This window comes from Tursiops truncatus, chromosome 9 (assembly GCF_011762595.2).
Source record: "Tursiops truncatus isolate mTurTru1 chromosome 9, mTurTru1.mat.Y, whole genome shotgun sequence".
Classification (NCBI taxonomy): Eukaryota; Metazoa; Chordata; class Mammalia; order Artiodactyla; family Delphinidae; genus Tursiops; species Tursiops truncatus.
In genome coordinates, this window is record NC_047042.1 from 60154968 (window position 1) to 60173242 (window position 18275).

At 55.6% G+C, this 18275-nt stretch overlaps 1 protein-coding gene across 7 annotated transcripts in view; it reads left to right on the top strand.

Moving 5' to 3' along the window:
- MINDY4 (MINDY lysine 48 deubiquitinase 4) overlaps window positions 1-18275 on the top strand; it is a 113929-nt gene that overhangs the window by 62185 nt on the left and 33469 nt on the right. For all 7 annotated transcript variants that reach the window (XR_012334025.1, XR_012334026.1, XR_012334027.1 and 4 more), the window contains exons 10-13: window positions 8781-8882; window positions 10598-10661; window positions 11813-11878; window positions 17278-17345. Coding sequence is in view for 4 of the 7 variants with exons in the window: in XM_073809797.1 (XP_073665898.1) it covers window positions 8781-8882; window positions 10598-10661; window positions 11813-11878; window positions 17278-17345 (300 nt within the window). In the remaining 3 variants the exon portion in view is untranslated. The remainder of the gene's footprint in view (window positions 1-8780; window positions 8883-10597; window positions 10662-11812; window positions 11879-17277; window positions 17346-18275) is intronic.

Genomic DNA, 18275 nt, shown 5'->3' on the forward strand with positions numbered 1-18275 from the left:
CCTCAGGAGTGGAGCACAGCAACCGCCAAATCCCATCTACAGCCGGGCCAGCCTGCTGACCCCTCCACTGAGCCCAGGTCTCCCCTCCCTCCCCTCGTTCCCCCACCTCTGCTAACAGCCATCTCCACACGGTCCAGCCAGACCTGCAGGATACAGTTTCCTCCCCTTGGCCATTCTGTCTCCACCTCACACGCTGAGTGTTTGCACACAGCCCTTCATTCTCATCCTTACTCCCTCCGCAGACATTTCTGGAACATTCTCTCTGTGCGGATACCGGTGATTCAGAGAGGAATAGACGCATTCTCTGTTCTCCCGAGTGCTCTGTGAGGTTGAGGGATGGAGAGAAATCCATAATCCTACCTTGCAGTTGGTGCTCAAGTAGAAGGATTATCGAGGGGCTACCCAAGGCTGGGGCCAGCTCGGCTAGTTGGAGGAGGCAGCCCTCTTACCTTAACCAGTAACTATGTGCCCAGTGGTACTGAGTCACCCTCAGATTTACAGAGCTTCTGGCACTTGTCTTTCTTTTTTAGTTCAAATCTAATATACATACAGAAGAGTACACAACTCAAAGAAGGGCTCAACTCATGTATGTTCTGCTTAATGAATTATTGCAAAATCACACACCCATGAACACAGCACCCAGATCAAGGAAGAAAATATTTCCAGCTCCCTGGAAGCATCCTCCTGCCCGGTAGATACCTCCATTCTCTTCTCCAAAGTTGTGATTAAGCGGATTTGAAAATCACAGCTTAGTTTTGACAATTCCTGAACTTGAATTCAAGGGACTTGCCTTTTTTTTTTTTTTTTTTTAAAGACAACAAGGCCCATCCCCCATTTATTCACGTTCAAATTCCTGGGAAAGACACTAGTTCCCCAGGCATCCAGCCAAACTTGTACAAAACGAAACACATTTTACCAGCTTAGAGGATGTGGCCTTAGACAGGATTCAAGTGAAGGTGGCTTTTCATGCTGGGCATTTCAGAATTTGTCCGATAATATGATTTGTCTCATTATTTTACAAAGTAACAATCAAGGTGCTTGGTTTCAAGCTGAAAGACGCTAACCATAAGCATAGCGTAACTGCAGCCGGAAGCCCAGCGACACAGCATTTGCACAGCAAGGTCTGACCTTGTGCTGTTCTCCTCCCCAGTGCCTGCTCTGGGGTCCAGTCCAGCAAAGCGCGGCCCACACAGTGAGCGTCCGATGGTCAGGGACGCTCCTGGCTGGCTGGTTGGCTGGGACTGGCTAAGTGAGGGACCTCTGGATGCCTGCCCGCTAAGGGCGCAGGGACCCTCTCCGAGCACATATGCACCTCCACTCCTACCTTCCCTCCTTGCACTGGAGAGGGGCGCACGGGGAGGACTTAATAGGCGCCTGGAGGGCGTGCGGGCCTCAACAAGGCAGCTGTGGCCTTGCCCTCATGGCACCTGCGACTGAACACGAGAGCCAGATGAACAGGAGGTCCCAGGGGGACGTGCAGGGAGCTCAGGGCCCACCCGGACGTGAAGAGGGTCAGGCAGGCTTGCTGGAGGAGTGACATTTTAATCTTACTGAGATCCGGAGGATGAGCAGGGCTCCTGACTGGCTTCGCACACACCCTCGCACAGGCTTGTTCCTCCCTCGATTTCTCCTTTCCCAGCAAATCCCTCGGCCTCCTTCCCCGGCTCCTCACGCGCAGAGGCCATGGCCTCAGGGCCGCCTTCCCCGACCTCCCCAGACGCTGCCTGCAAGGCCCCCACCATTGGATGCCCTCTTTATCCAAGTCATTACTTGTCCATTGTCTGTGCGCCAGAACACAAGCCCCCTGAGAACAGGGGCCTTCCTAAGCTGCCTGGGCCATAGCCAGTCCCTGGCATCCAGCCCCAGGCCTAGTGCACAGAAGAGGCCCTCGGAACTTTTGTTGAATGAACGGGACAAACATATGAGTTATCCAGACTGACTGGGAGGGGAGGGGATAGTATTCCAGTAAGGAGAACAACATGTGCAGAGGCCTGAGGGCAGGGAGTGGCCAGGGCAGAGTGTAGGGGGCAGGGCGAGACCCGGGCCAGGCTGCCAGAGGGCCCTTGGGGCCCAGCGGCTTGCTCAGGTCAAGCCTTGGCCTTGGCCCTCGTGGGAGGTGTTTGATAATTCATTTCAGCCCCCACGTCCGTTCAGAGCTGCTTTTGAACTTGGACTTTGGACTTCTTGGGGGAAGTTGTAGATCATTTCCCAACAGTCAGGGAGGGGTGTATAAGTTGGTTCCCGGAAGGGCCGTTTCTGCCCAGGGCACAAGGCAGCCTCCCACTAAGGGGATGTGACAGCCTCTGGATCCCCAGGCACGTCCTCGGGAGAGAGTTCTGCTCGCCACACCTGAGAGGGGAGCTAGGGCTTGGAAGGCAGAAAGCCATTCAGGCTGGGGGCGCAAGACGGGCTCTGGGCAGAAAGAAAACTGTACCAGCTGTGGGAAGAAGAGTTGTGGCCAGCCTAGATTGAAGGCCCTCGGAGGCCGGGCTGGTGGGGCAGGAGGGGAGGAGGCTGGAAGGGGCTGCTGGCTGCTGGGAGCTGTGTGTGGGGTGTGCCTGGTGGGAAGGAGCCCCGCTCTGGGGGAAGGCGGCCTGGGTGGGCCAGAGGAGGCCTGTGCCGAGCAGCTGGGAGAGCTCGGCCTGCTGGCCAGGCAGGGTCCCGCCCACGGGAAGCGCGGAACGGTTCATGCCGCAGAAGAGTGACCTCACCTTTGTTTGGAGTCCCACAGCCGTGGGTGCTCCTCGTAAGTCCCTCCCCTGTGGCACCTCCACGCCTGCGGCCCCAGGCCCTGCACCCAGAGCTGCTGTCCATGCAGACCGAGCATAGTGGTCTGGCTTCCTGCTGGTGCTGCTGGCCGAGCAGGCCCAATAGTGGGCATTCTTCCCACCCATCCGAGAGGGAGGGGCGGAGAGCTTGGCCCAGTGACCCGGCTGCTCTCGCTGAAAGTGCCTCAGGGGACTCAGGGAGACCGCGCTCCGAGGGACCAGCTGGGGGAGGTCCCAGTGGTGATGGGCTGTGGGCAAGGAGTACCGGCTGCCTCCACACCCCCCATCCTATGTCTCCTCCTCTGGCTTCCGCTGCTGTGGACCTAGCTGTGCTGAGGCATGAGCCTGCCTCGGGGCTGGAGGCCGACTGGGGGCGAGAGGAGAGAGTCCTCCTGGGTTCAGGCTAGGACTTGGGTCAAGCAAAGGTCAGGGGAGTGAGCGGCCGGGGCCTGGGGCTGGCAGCCGAGGGGGGAGGTGAGAGCGGAGTCTGGTCACCGTTTGCAGAGGTGAGGCCCTACAGGTTGGAGGCCACAGAAGGCCGTCCTTGCCAAGTGGGTGTCGGTGCAGCCTATAGGTGCCCGTGCTGAGGCTGCGGGGAGTGCCCAGCTCTGTGGTCCTTAGCTTGTCCCAGGATGGCGGTTGCTGAAGAGAGCACTGGACCAGCCAGAGACCTGGATTACAGTTGTGGGCCAGCAAGGCCTCACTTTCTCCATTTGTGAATCTCTGTCCTGCCCAAGTCTGACTCAGTAAGGAAATGCAAACCAAATCCTTTGTAAATCAAGGGCTGTGCAAGTGGGTGGGACCTTGAGATCGCCTGCTGTGATACATATGGGGAAACTGAGTCCCAGAGAGGGAAAGATGCTTGTCCAGGTTCACATCTGACCTCCGGGGCAGAGCCAAGCACGTCTGTCACACCACACTGTTTCCTAGAAGAGACCCTGAGCCCCAGGCGAGCCAGAGAGGCCAGGAGGGGCTGGTGCCGGGAGGCTGAGTGTCATGGGCTTGAAACACCCGAGGGCTGGACACCCAGATGGACTCTCAGTGACCAAGGTGCAGCTCTTTAGGCTCTGTAGTTTACAAAGGGCTTCTAGGCAGAACCTCCCCATTTTTCCTAATTTGGGAAAAAAAAATATCAGAAGAGTACAAAAGAGTAATATGGCAACCCCCTGGGGACCTGCTGCCTCGTGTGAGTAAAGGATGACATTCGACATCCCTGCGGGAACCTCTCGCAGCCCGGCTCCTCTGGTTTCCTTGATGCATTTGTACGATCTTAATATTGATTGTTTGGGTCATTGGTGTCGCTGCACAGGCTGGTGTGCTGAGCTGGGTTGGAGCCTGCAGTACTCCCTTTTGACTCTGAAATTCTAAGATTTCAGAAATGATCTGGTTTAAAAAAAAAAAAAGGAAGAAAAAAGCAGGAAAGCTCCTCTGTTCTCTTTAGGAGCACTGCGTTGGCCCTCATGCCACACAGAGGCGGCACCTGCAGCTGCTGAATGCTGGGCGCTTTGGGAGCTCTGGGACCAGGGCCGGTGGGCCTTCCTGCACTGGGTCTGCAGGCCTGGGCGGGCGTGGCCCCCTGCTTGCCATCTCCCCGCACGAGGCTGAGTGTCATGAGCTTGAAACACCCGGGGGCAGGACACCCAGATGGACTCCCAGTGACCAAGGTGCAGCTCTTTGGGCTCTGTAGTTTACGAAGCCGCACGAGGATGTGACTGTGGCCTCCAGGGAAATCATGCTGAAATAATGGCTTCTTGGCAGAGGTGGTGTTTTTTCTGCAGGGCTGTCTGGCTTCATTAAGACTCATCCCATCAGGCCGGCAGCCGGCTTCTCCTCAACTGGGGACGGCAGAGCCGGGCGGCAGGGCTCGGTGTTTTTCCACTTGAGGAGGGCTCGTGGGAAGCGATGGTGAGCCCCGTTCCCCTGCGGGCTCAGGGAGCGCCACAGGCAAGGGAGCTGCCCTCTCGCCTCTACTTCCCTTTTCAACTGGGGAAGTCGAGGCCCAGAGAAGGAGGGGTACTTGCCCAAGGCCCCTCTGGACCCATTAGCGGAGCCAGGCTTGGAACCCAGGTCTGGGGGTCCCCAGGCCAGCTCTGGCAGCGTCTGACCCTGAAAGGGGGCAGAAAGGTCTGCAGTCACTCACCAGCTTCTGATTCTTCTATAGGCTCAGACTAGCGGGCACATCAGGGTGGACTGGTGAGCCTGTTTTGAGCTAATGATGGTAGAAACATCTTTTTAATCTGAAAGACTTGGGTAATTAAGCCAAGCATAGGATGTATTACTTCCTGACGCCCATCGCCCACCCTTAGACAAATCCTGCACTTCTTCTGTGAGGTATTAGACTCTTTTACAGAAACTTCTCTTGGTGCGAGAGCCCGGCCAGGTGCTAGATTCGCGGTAGGGGTTGGATAGGCGCGTGCGTGACTGATGAAGGAAGTGCAGGACCACCCTGGTCACCAAGGTGAAGGCAGACCCTGAGTTCCCCGGCGATTCACTGCAGCGCCTCCCTCCTCCCTCTTGTCATCCGCACGCCCCCCAGCCCTGAATACCCTGTGGCCGGTTACCCGGCAGAAGGGCTGGGCTGGAATGATGCTTGCGGGCATCTGGCCCAGGGTCTGCATTCTGGACATTCATCTCCTTGGAATCGCAACCCACGGTACTGGACTCCGTCATCCCCAGGGCTTGTTTCCTGCCCCACCCCCATCCAGGTGACCGCCAGTCGTGTCAGTCCCACCTCCTGGGCACCCACGCCCATCCCCTTCCCGCCCCTGCCCAGGACTGGGGTGCCCTGCTCCTCAGCTGAGCTGTACGGCCAGGGCCCGACCAGCACTGCTGCTTCATCTTGCCCTCCCTCCTGTCCTCACTGGACATACTCATCACAGGCTCCTCCTACAGCACAGGTGTGACTAGGGCACTCCCCAGCTAGATCCCTCGACATGGGCAGGAGCGGGACAAAGTTATGCCTGGATTGTATCCTCTGTCTAGAACGTCCGTGCTGGAACACCTCCAGACGGAGCTACCAGGTCACCTTGCAAACATTCACTATGGTCCACACTAACTTACTGAAGCAGGTAACGCTTGCCTGAAAGCTGCTCAGTGCAGCCACAAATAAGATTTTAAAAACCAACATATATTAAGTACTTATCGCATGCCAGGCACTGTTAGAAGCACTTCACACGTATTACTTCATTAATCATTAAAACCACCCTGTGAAGGAGGTACTATTATTGTCTCCTTTTAAAAGGGGGAAACTGAGGCCCAGAGACTAAATGATTCACCCAAGGTCACACAGTTAGTAAAAACTGGACAAAGTGAAACAGCAGTGAGGGAAGAAGGTGAGCGTGGCGAGGTGGAACCAGGCATCTGGAGCTCCTGGTGTTGGGGGCCAGCATCCCTTTGCCTCTGAGCCCATCTTTCCTGCACCTGCAACGCTATCAAGAGATCTGGCTCCTGGGCCCGGCCTATCTTCCAGGTCTCACAGGCTCTAATTTACAGACCCTCTGAACTTCCGTGTTTCTACACAAAAGTTCTCATTCTTTTCATTGGCTTCCATTTAGTCTCTCCATCCTTCCCCGTGTCTTCTCCAGCATGCTCTTCCCTGCGTCAGCTCCAGACACAGCTTTCCAGAAAACAGTAGCACTGGGAGAAGTGTGGTGGTCGGGCCTGGGTTCCACTCCTGGCTCAAGGCCTTGGGGAAGCCCCTTGCCCTCGCTGGCCTTCGCCTCCGCACCCGGATCCTTTCTCCTTTGTCCGATGAGCCCTGCTTTCCAGGCCCTCCTTGGTCCTTGGCAGCCTCTCCTGAATCCCAGAGCAGTTTCCTCACCTTTGTTTTCATAGTTGACAGTGGCGCAGGGCCAGTGCTTCCCGAATCTCAGGTGCCCGGTTTGCTGGTGGTGTGGTAGCTGTTTCCAGAGGAGCAGGCAGGCTTCCTGAGGCTGCAGACGTACCAGGCAGGCTGCGTCTCACTGAGTGAGAAGCATTGCCTGGTGTCAGCGGCTTGTCGTCACTTTCACATCAGATACAGGGAGTTCACCATCCTGTGAACTCTCTGGCCACAGCCAAAGTGGGCACTTGACGTTTCCATAAAAACAACAGCAATGGGTACCCTTTATTGAGCATTCTCCACATGCCAGGCACTGGGCCACGGACCTTACACAGATCATCTCATTTAAAGCTCCCAACACGATGAAGGAGGTACTACTGCCCCAGCCAGTCTAGGGATGGGGAAACTGAGGGACCCTATGTCACGTTGCCTACCACTTTAAAGTCACTGGACCACAACGGCCTAGGTGCAGACAGCTGGCTCTGTGGCCCACGGACTGGGCCGTGACCACATGCTGCCCACCATGGTGACCTGTGTCCTGGTCTCTGGGTTCTCCTCTCCTATCCTGGAGAGGAAGGACAAACACCAGTTTTCACCTGCTCCCCACCCGACAGCTCAGCCTAGAGCTTAGGGTACTTGGTGACTGCAAACATGGAAGCTCCCTCTACGTTGCTGGGAGCGCTGGCGTCAAGCCCCTTTTGTTTGTTAGCTAGTGAGACACTCAGACACTCAGCCTGCCTTCATAGGAATTTAAGAAAACTTCCCAGAATCCAGGGGTGGGCGAGAAGCACGGCTCTGTGGAGCCCTGGAGACGGAAAGAGCGTCTGTACGTGGCTATTGCTTCTTCTGTCTTTCTCACGGACTTCATGCACTAACGGCCTCTTCGTTGCCGTTTTTATGGTAAGAGGTCTCTCTGCCTTTTTCTTTTTTTTGCGATACGCGGTCCTCTCACTGCTGTGGCCTCTCCCGTTGCGGAGCACAAGCTCCAGACGCGCAGGCTCAGCGGCCACGGCTCACGGGCCCAGCCACTCCGCGGCATGTGGGATCTTCCCAGACCGGGGCTCGAACCCGCGTCCCCTGCATCGGCAGGCGGACTCTCAACCACTGCGCCACCAGGGAAGCCCCTCTCTGCCATTTTTGACACCACTGACTGCCTGTCCTTCTCCAGCCCTTTTGCTCCCAAGACTGTAACGGCCCGTCTCCGAGCTCTGCCCTTCCTGCCTGCCTCCCCTGCCTCTCCCACGCGCTGGAGTTCCACGAGGCTCCAGCCTTGGCCGCCGCCTCTGCCCTCCTCATCCTCTCTCTGGGAGATCTTAGCCACGCGGGGTGCCGAGGACCCCTCACACGCTGCTGGTTTGTAAGCCTCTACTCAGCCCGAGCCGCTCTCCTGGGCTTTAGAGCGATAGCTTCACCCAGGCATCCCATGTGCACCTCCAGCTGCGCACCGCCCCCCCCAGTCCCTGCCCCGTCGTCCCACGTGCACCTCCAGCTGCGTCACCCCCCACCCCCGCCATCCCCGCCCCGTCGTCCCACGTGCACCTCCAGCTCTCCCCGCCACCCCCCGTCCCCCTCCCGTGTTCCCCATTTCAGTTGGTGGCACCAGCATGCACTCACCGGAAGCCCAGCGTCATCCCGAATCCTCCCTCCCCCACGCCCCCACGCCCCCACGTCCCCACGCCCCCACGCCCTATGTCCAAGTAACCGGCAAGTCAGGCTACTTTCCCCTCAGCACTCGTGGTCTGGTCTCCTGTCAGCTGGGGGAGCGCGGGGCACCTGCTTGCGTGAGCCGCTGTCTCCAGGGGCTTGGGCGTCGGGGCTGGCCAAGGCTGGGCGGGGCAGGGCGGTGCCCCTGCCTGGGATGGCAGCAGTTCCGGGCTCAGTCCCCTGGGCTTTGTCAGAACCCGCAGCCTTTTATTCCACCGCTCCAGGCCCTGTCGAGTCTCCAGAGGCCCCTTCACTCCCGTGGGTGATTTCCTCATCCTGTTCCTCCTCCAGCCCTGCCAGGGCCCCTCTCTCACAGCTCTTCCCTTGGTCTTCATCTGCAGAGGCCCTCCTCCCAGGCTCTGCCCGAGCCCCTGGGCCGCAGGGCTCCGCTGGGCAGCAGAGGAGAGGACAGGCCATCTTCCACAGGGCTGCGCTGTCTCTGATGTCTGTCCCCATAGGCATAAACACACTTCCCTTTTCGTCCTCAGGCAGCTGCAGCCTTCAAACGCTCGTAGGACCCGCTGCCTGGCCCTGGCCATCGCGGACATTGTGTGGCGGGCTGGAGGCCACAAGAGAGCCGTGGTCACACTGTAAGTGCTTCCCTGGGCTGTGTTGCTACCACTCCACCTCGGGCGGGCACAGCTACAGGCCAGCTGGCTGTGCGCTTTCCTGTCCTTGGGGAAATCATCGTCTCACACAGGCCGTCTGGGCCTGAGGACCGTGTCTGTGTCCTCCCAGACCCCTGCCCTGTGCTCCAGGCCAGCAGGAGCCTGGAGAGTTGGCCTGATGTGCTGGGCAGCCCCACACCAGGGGAGGGCCACCCCTCCACATGGCTCCGGTCGAGAGGGGTCAGATCTGGGGATCCCTCTCTGCAGGGGGTGCTGGCGGATGTAACCTGCCTGAGAAAACCCATGCCCCCCTCCCTGCCCCCTCACTGGCAGCTTGCTCCCCTCTACATTTCTCTGATCCGGAGGCCTCGGAAAACAGCCTCTAGGTCGACCCAGTCATTTGTACTGCTCCCCCAAGTCCCCAAAGCACACTCCTGTTTGCTCTGTCACTTGGATCCCCGTTCCAGTGAGGAGACTCGGGGAGGTGAGAGATGAGCGGTGGAGCCAGCGCAGTCTTCCCTGCTACCTCCGTCCTACTGGTGGAGGATACCATCCTCATAATCTATGTGGATGGCCTGCCGGCTTTCCAGCCTGACCCTTCAGAGTGGAAGCATCACTTCATCCCAGCTGTGTGGCTAAGCTTTAGCAAAGGGGGTGCCCTTTGGATACAAGGGCCACACCCTGGAAGGGGGCACAGTGGTCAGTAGAGCACAGAACTTAAGAGACTCCAAAGGCTGACCCCCAGTGCTGTTGCTTGTTGGCTCTGTGACCTTGAGTAACTGACTCAGCTTCTCTGTGCCTAGCCTGTTTACTCACTTGGAAAATAGGGGTGATAGTAATGATTACTTAATGGGGTGAATGTGAGAATTGAACGAGTCAACATAAATAAAATGGTCTATAATGAATGACAGTATCATCGATCAGTTTAAATCATTTATCCGTATAAATAAGTGATAAGTAATAGTAGGAAGCACTTAGGATAAGGTCTGGATCGTACTAAGTATGGTGTCAGTGTTGGGTATTATCATCATTATCACTATTGTTCTTATCGAGTGCTTGTCCTTGGCACCCATGTTCCAGATAACTTACAAACCCTGGCCCTTAGGATCTGCATGGCAGCCTTGAGAGCATATGGGGCAAAAATTCAATCTCTCCTTACTTTACAGATTGGGAAACAGAAGCCCGGAGAGGGGCGGTGGCTGGTCCAAGGCTGCACAGCAGGCTAATGTCACAGTGGCCCCAAACCCAAATGCAGCTTCTAGCCCATGCCTTCCTGGGCCGCACATGCAGGTGCTGTGTAAACAGATGTCCTCCAAGAGGACAGAGGCTGGACTTCAAGTCCCTAAAGGCGATGGGCAAGTGAGCATTCCTTAGTCTGGCAGCATGCTCGTCGGTGGGTGAGAGGCAGACTTCCTGCTACCAGGATTTGGGTTTGGTTATCCCGAGCTCTCCCTCGGCTGTCCTTTTTCCATCCCATATTAGCACCCGCACTGTACCCCCTCCCGTTTAGTGGAGTTCTCCGGACCCGGCCTAGCGGGTGAGTTCAAAGCGGGGAAACGAGGTGCGCTTGGCTCCCTTCTTTCCTCTGGGCCACCTTTTGGTTTGTCCTCATTGAGCAACCCGTGTGGTTTGTGCCCTGGCTCTGGGGCATGTCTTCCCTCCGCGCAGAGACTCATGCATCTCCCTTTCCTTTTTAGGGCTTCGAGAACACAGCAGTTCAGTCCAACCGGGAAATACAAAGCAGATGGCGTCTTAGAAACAGTACGGCTTTCTGGAAAATTATCACGCAACCTTTGGCTTTGTTTGGGGACAGTCTCCTTTCATATAAGTAAATCCTTCCTCAGTTGGGGATGGGCCAGCCTTCCCTGTGGCCCAGGCCAGCAGAACCCTCCACCTGGGATTGGGGTGCGGGCAGAGGTGGGGGCCTTTGGGATGAGCTCTGGCCAGAACTGGCTTTATGGCTAAAAGGCTGATGGGCGCCCTGTCATGTTGAGCTTGTACAGAACATGACGTCCCTCCAGCGTTCGATGCACCATGCCTTTTGGCTAAACCCCAGCCTTCCCCGTGTCCCCCTTTATGTCATAGCATCCTCTCTGGGATTGCCATGAGAGGGTAGTGGGGGTGCAAGGGAGAGGAAGTTAGCAGAGAAGAGCTTTGATGGACGGAGCACCAGCTGGAAGGCCAGACCCAAGTAAGACAAAGGACCGCAGAGAAATGAGAGACGTGTGAAAACGTGGAAACTCTGAGACTCTCCCACAAATTAACCTCCTCTTCACTGAGGATTTTTGTTTTACTTAGCTTGTTCCCTTTGACCTTTTGGGCATGTGTGGCCCTGGGATCTTAATTAAGCATCTCACTTTGTTGGATGTTATCTGTGAAAGTGTTCTTTTCTGACCTGCATGAGAAAGCACAGGAGACGCATAACCACTGCTTTGCACTGAACTCAGGGCACTGCCTGCTGGGCTTAGAACAGGGCTGGTGACGGCGACCTGAGTGGGTCACCCACCCTGTACTCCCCTGTCCCCCCACCCTCCCTGCCCCCAAGGTGCTCCTCAGATATCTGTGACTAGCCTGCAGGGTGCAGCCCCGCCCGTCAGGGCCATCCATGCATGATGCTGGCTCTGTGGCTTTAGTTCCATGATGTCTCCAATCCTGGGGCCTCTAAAGGCAGGCCCAGTGTTGCTGCAGGGCGGGAGCCCCAGAGACCCCAGCTGGGCCCTGCAGCCTTTGAATCACACACAGGTGTAGGAGTGCCTCTCCACCCCCGCTCCCGAGGTCGCCGCTCTCTGAGTGCAGGGACATTCCCCAGTGGGGTCTTGCAGCTGCTGAAGTTAGGGCCACAGAAACGAATCCAGCACGGGGGACTGTCCCCCGGGCTTGGGCAGCTCACCCTGTGTGTTTGTGTTTCCCAGCTCACACTCCACAGTTTGACCTGCTACGAGGAGCTGGTGACTTTTCTTCAACAGAGCGTCCATCAGGTATGAACAATGGTTAGTTTGTGGGATGTGCATTGCTAAGCTTCTGTTTTCTTTGTGGGAGACATGCTGGTGAACTGGGGCTGTTCTCCGTTCATCCCCACCCTGGGGTAGTGGGGCGATGTTGGCTGGAGAAGAGTGGGCTCGGGGGCAGAGGGTCTGACCTCTGCCACGATTTCCTGGAGGGCTGGCCATGGCTACAGGTAAAGGGAGCCGCTGCAGCGGGGGCTGCGGAAGCAGGGATGGAGCGGGGTCAGGCTGAAGGGGAGCAGCTATCGGACTGTGGTTATGAGCTTTCTTTCTGTCCGAGGGCAATCAGCTACCTCTGCAGGTAAAGAACACTTCGTCAGTGAGTGGGGCTCAGCACCGTCTGGGGAGGTGACCAGGACGTGGGTTCATGGGCTGGGCTGGAGGTCTGAGCACCGCTCATGGAGATCCTGATAGTAGAGGACCTTGCTTGGTGTCCCGGGAGGCAGGGCTGGGCCCAGAGGGGCCCCTGGAGCATCCTGTCTACTGGAGGAGAGCCGTGCACCTGCTCCAGGCTGTGAGATGGGGTGGAACCCAGCCAGGGCCTGGGAGCAGCCCATCAGAGGGCTGAGGGAATTCAGAGTTGGGCTGTAGCCTCGGGGCTTTGTGGAGGAGGTCATTGAATGCTCCTGGGGTGGGTGAAGAGCATTGACTCTGGAGCCATCAGCGTCAGCGGGTGTTTGCATCTAGGTTACACCTCTTAGTAGCTCTGTGACCTTGGGCAACTTACTGGACCCCCTGTGCCTCAGTTTCCTCCTGTGTACCATGTGGCTGATGACAGCGGTGCCTGCCTCAGAGCGCTGTGCAAAGCGCTTGCCTGGAGCCACCGTGTCCTGCTCTGTGTTCTCGGGGGTCGTTAGCTTTCGTTGTGGGTATTTCATCACCATGGTGATGATCACGTAAGGTGACCTTGATATGGGTTAGTTGTAGACAGGTAGAGATGGGAGGGAAGCATGGCAGAGAGAAGCAGCCTTTCTGCGCCAGCCTGTCCCGCAGGTGCGTGGGAGGGGCTCTGGTGTAGGAGGGGTCCTGGCCTTGGCGCTGGGAGTCCTGGGCTGGCTGTCACTTGTTCCCTGGCTTTCTCTGGTTCTTCATGAGCATAACCCAGTGGGCAGTCCATAGATGCAGCGTGCTCACCACCGGCTCAGGGCCATGGGGTGCCTGGAGCAGAGGCCCCGGGACCTCCTTTGCCTTATTCCTTGGTCACAAGTGGCCTCAGGATAGTCACTGGGCTTCGGTGGCCTCATCTGGAAAGTGGAAGATGGAGCAGTTAGTTAGCGGGTAACTTCCAGCTCTTTACTGCCCAACTGTGATTCTTAAAGAAGAACCTTAAACGCATGGCAAAGAATGTCTTCCAAATTAAGGACCAGGCAATTTAAATAAGCAGAAAGGACACCTTTTATTAAACATACCAGAGCAGTGTGAGAATGCAGCAATGCCTCCGAGAGACGAGCAAATCCTGGCAGCATCAGTGTGCATTCAGGGAGGCCAGGACCAGGGGCACCTGTGTTCACACTGTCAGGTGACGCAGAGCTGGAGGAGGGAAGCCCTGTGGGGCAAAGGAGGGGCCCTGGGGTGATTGCTCACGTGACCCCAGGATCTGAGGCCCCATCATTGCCCCTGAGGCCCTGGGGTGGCCCTTCAGCACCAAAATCATCTGCATCCTTGTCTATAGATGGGGTCTCCCTCCTCCCTTGGCCTGTACCCCCAGGGTTTCGATGAAGCCCGAGCAAGACAGTGAGTGTGAAAGAGGTTCTGAGAGTGGGACCCTTGCCAGGGGCGGGAGCCGCCTACTTCCTGCCACACCTCTGGGCTCAGAGCAATTCCTCCCTCGTCCTGGCCTTGATCCCTGGGTACGAGCGGTCACCATTTGGCCCTCGCTCTGGAAGGTGTTGTTTTCTCCCTGCAGTTGAAATTCTGTTTGTGCTGGAAGCCGTTGAGCTGCCTCAGCACTACCCTCACCAAATTCGTTTTTCACGGTCTGGGCCGAGGAGGGCTTCCTCGTGCCAGGCCTGGAAATGAACACTGAACCACGTCTGCCCAAAATAAACAGCCTCCTTGCTGTGTTTTCATTACCGCTCACCCTCCTGGTGAGATGTCTGGCTGCCGCGCCCTGCGAACTGGGGGATGCTCCCGCCCCTGCCTCCCACTGGGGTTCCTGGTGGACTCAGGTCTCTCCTGGGCCAGAGCAGCTCGGTGGAACGACCCCTTCTTCCCAAGCGGTACCAGACATTTTTCCAGACCCTGCTGGTGGGTTCTGGCCCGGTTGCCTGCCTGGGCTCTCCTCCGCCCTGTGGCCTTCCATGGCTTGGCAGCTGGAATTTGAGGAGATCATTTTATAATAATAAATGTTTTAAAAACAAAATGGGATATTGGTGCCATTCAGTCGTGTTCCATTCGGCAAGGGCCAGAGGCCGCAGGCGGGGATCATGTCCCTGCCCTCCGCAGTCTCACCTAACCTGTCCACACGCAGGGGCATATCCACGGCTCAGGATGAGGTCCCCTTGGATGTGTCCCAAGGACTGTGGAAAATGCTGGCCTGCGTATAATAATAGTTCTCCACGTTTACACAGACTCCTGGCTTACAGCGGGAGCCTGTGTTCCTTACTTCATTGCAGTCCCGCGAGTAGGAAGGCACGGCAGTGGGGGAAACAGACCCAGGAAGCGCCGTGGCCTCCCCAGGACAATGTGCAAGTCCAGGGCAGAAGTAGGTAGGCATTTCAGAAGGGGAAACTGCGACTGAGAGAGCTTTGTCACTCCTTGAGGCAACAGACAAGACTGTAGTAGAGCTGTGACAAGGGCACTGGTGGCCCGAGTCCTCCCAGGCCTCTGTCCCCCTGCGCAGGGACATCAGCATTCCTCTTTGCAGTTGTCAGAGCACTTCCACCGACCTGGCCTCATAGGACGTGCAGCGTAACCTAAGGAAACATGCAAGGGAGGTATTTGTTATCCTCATTTTGCAAATGGGAAACTGAGGACAACAGAAGTGAAGTGACTGGCCTGAGATCACAGAATTAAGGTGACATTGATTTAAGATTATTGTTGATTCATTCATTCCATTTCTGCTTCCAAAAAAAGATTTAAAGGTAATTATTAAAAAAAATGATGTCCTCGGGGTTTTTTCTGTGCTCCAGCCATGGTAAACCTTTGCTCTCTTGCCTCTGGGCCTTTGCATGTACTTCTCCTCCCACCTGGAACAACGTTCCCTTTTCTGATTCCTCCTTGTCCCTTGGGCTTCTGTCTAGACATCACTTCCTCCGGAAAGCCTTCCTTGACGCTCCCTCCTTCCCTAAGCCCTAAGTCTGCATTGAAGGCCCTTCCTGTGTGTTTCCAGGGAACCTTGTTTTTCCCATCGGTGCAGAGCCCCTTCCCCACTTTTTTCAAGTTGCTTATTATTCTCTCTTTCCTGAGTTACTTCTCGTGAGGGCAGATCCATGTCCACCTTGTTCGCAGGTATAGCTTTAGCAGGGAGCATCCTCTTGGCACAAAAAGGTCAGGCAGTAATTGTTTTTTCTTGAATGACTGACGAATTGAATTATTGGGTGAAAATAAAGACTATATACATATATAATACTTAGAAAATATAAATCTATATTTTAAATTGAAGTATATATAGTTCATTTACAATATTATATTAGTTGCAGGTGTACAACGTAGTGATTCAATATTTTTATAGATTATACTCCATTTAAAGTTATTATAAAATAATGACTGTATTTCCCTGTGCTGTATAATATGTCCGTGTTGCTTATTTATTTTATACATAATAGTTTGTGCCTCTTAATCCCTACCCCTATCCTGCCCCTCCCCCTTTCCCTCTCCCCACTGGTAACCACTGATTTGTTCTCTACATCTGTGAGTCTGTTTCTCTTTTGTTGTATTAATTCATTTGTTTTATTTTTTAGATTCCACATATAAGTGATAACATACAGTATTTGTCTTCCCTTGATAAAGTCTATATTTTGAGGAAAAGAAAAGATAATTTTATCAGAAGTTTGAGCTAAAATAGTTTGAGTAGTTTGAACATCATATTTGGCTCTGAGCTTCCTGGCAGCCAAGGCAAAATGGCAGTATGATAAGTTATATGATTCTCATTGTTCCAGGAAAGTAAGCTTTCTTTTTTAGTTTTAAATTCAAAAAGAAACTGATCACCCCATAAGGAACACTGACTATTGTAACAGGCAGCATCTTCATTACCAATTCCAAAAGTGGAATTGTTGTCCCATAGTGGGATGAGTAAGGCCTTCACACTCATTTGCAGTCGGGAGACGGTGTTCCTTCAGGAAGCAGAAATGACATAGTCCATCCCATTAATCCGTGGCCTGCTGGGCTCACTGGACACGTGGGCAGTGAGGACCCAGCATCATACTAACAGCTAACACAGGTGTCAGGCCCTGTTTGAAGTGCTTTACAAGGATGATCTCACTTAATCTTCACAACAACCTCATGAGGATGGGTCGTATTTTTATTGTCTTTGTTTTACAGATGAGGAGATGGGACAGAGAAGTTAAGAAATGTCCCCGTGGTCACATAGCTAGGAGTGGCAAAGCCGGGATGTAAACCCAGGCAGCCAGGCCCCCAGGTTCTGGGCTCCAAACCAGGGTCAAGACTAGGGGAAGATGGGAAGACGAGTGAGGCGCTCCCCAAATTCAAAGGGGTCCCCCAAACCTCAGTAATCAGCATAAATAATATTTTAGTGCAGTAGTTTAAAACTATTAAAATTAATCTCAAACAATCCACAATGAACAAAAAAATTTGAAATGATGGGATCTGCTCTTGCACTTGCCATGCTCACCTCACTGGCACCGCCCCACCCGATTCTCCTCCAACCTGCTCTCTGCTACTCTCTGCCCAGTGCAGTTCTTAGGATCCCTGAGGAGTTAGGGATTTGGAATCAGATGGAGTCCCCTGGATACCCATTGGGCTGCTTGCAAGTTGTGTGACCTTGGGCCAGTCACTCAATTTCTGAGCCCCAGTTTCCTCACATGGCAGAGGGCAGTAATAACAGTATTTGTAGCACAGGTCCGGGATAGTTTTAAATGTGGTAATGAGAAGAAGACACTTGCGCGGTAGTGGAGGCTGCCCCAGGCCACTGCTGTCCGTGAGCTTCTGGGGCTCGGAGGTCGTAGGGCGTTCCTCGGCGGGCACTGCATCTGCCCCTTTGTCACTCAGGCTGGTGTGCCCCTCACCCCTTAGGGAGTCTGGTTAGTGAGACCTGCATGGGATCGGCCATGGGGCTGCCTGGCGACCTCTGGGACCTGGCTGGAAGCAGCTGGCTCGGGGTCAGGCTGCTCCCTGGGTCGTGGTCCCCAAGGAAGTGACAGGAGGGAGGTGCACACACTTGCTGGGTTCTCATTCCTCTCTCCTCTTCCCAGTTTGAAGCAGGCCCCTATGGATGTGTCCTGCTCACCCTGTCGGCCATCCTGTCCAGGTCCACAGAGCTGTGAGTATCTTCCTCGTTCGTTTCCAGGAGCCGGGCTTGTCTGTGTGGTTCACCGCTGCCTCCCCGGAGCCCAGGGCAGAGCTGGGCACGCGGTGGGTGCGTCGTGAGCATGGATGAATGAAGCAGTGGGCTAGGGGCAGCTGGCTGGACAGGAGAGAGAGAACAGTTACATTCTTTGTACACGTGTGTTCAGTGCTACCTTCTTCTCCGTCTCCCCACGTGTGCTGGGGAGTGCATGGGATCTGGATCCAAAAGACCCCCCAAAGAGCTTACAGCCTCCCTGGTGTCCCAGCGGCACTGCAATGGGCGCGTACTTGAGCACACACGTGGACTCCCCCGAGACGTGTGCGGGGACATAAGAACTGGGAGATGACTGAGGGCCCCGTGAACTTGCTGTAGGCCAAGGCAGTCCCGAAGGCTTCGAGGGCCGTGTGTGGGGCCAACCCTGAGGGGCTGAGTGTGCCGCGGGGCTTTGGAGGCCGGCGGAGCAGGGAGTCTGGGTCCCCGGCTCGGACTCCATGCATCCTTATCAAACGCGGCCTCCCGGCTGCCCGAGAGCTGGAGTTCCGCCATCACCCTCATTCCCCAGGAGCTTTCTCGGCCTCTTTTCTGTACTTGTCACCTGGGCATTATGTCACTAGGGAGGGTAGCAGATTAACAGCACATTAACAGGTTTGTAAAGTACAATCGATTGCCCCATCCACTTCCCAGCAGAGCGCGGACCCCAGAGGGCATGGAGACCCGGGGGAATGAATTTGCACTTTGCAGGGGTGCGTGGTGTTGGGGAAGATTTGGGAACAGCTCTGAGCAGGCGGGCCCTGGGAACTGGGGAGGCAGAAAGAGTAGCCATGGGGAGCCCAGGCTGGGGAGGCCCGGCCGAAGGAGACGCTCGCCCCCCACTCCCGGTCCTGGGCGGGCCCTGTCCGAGTT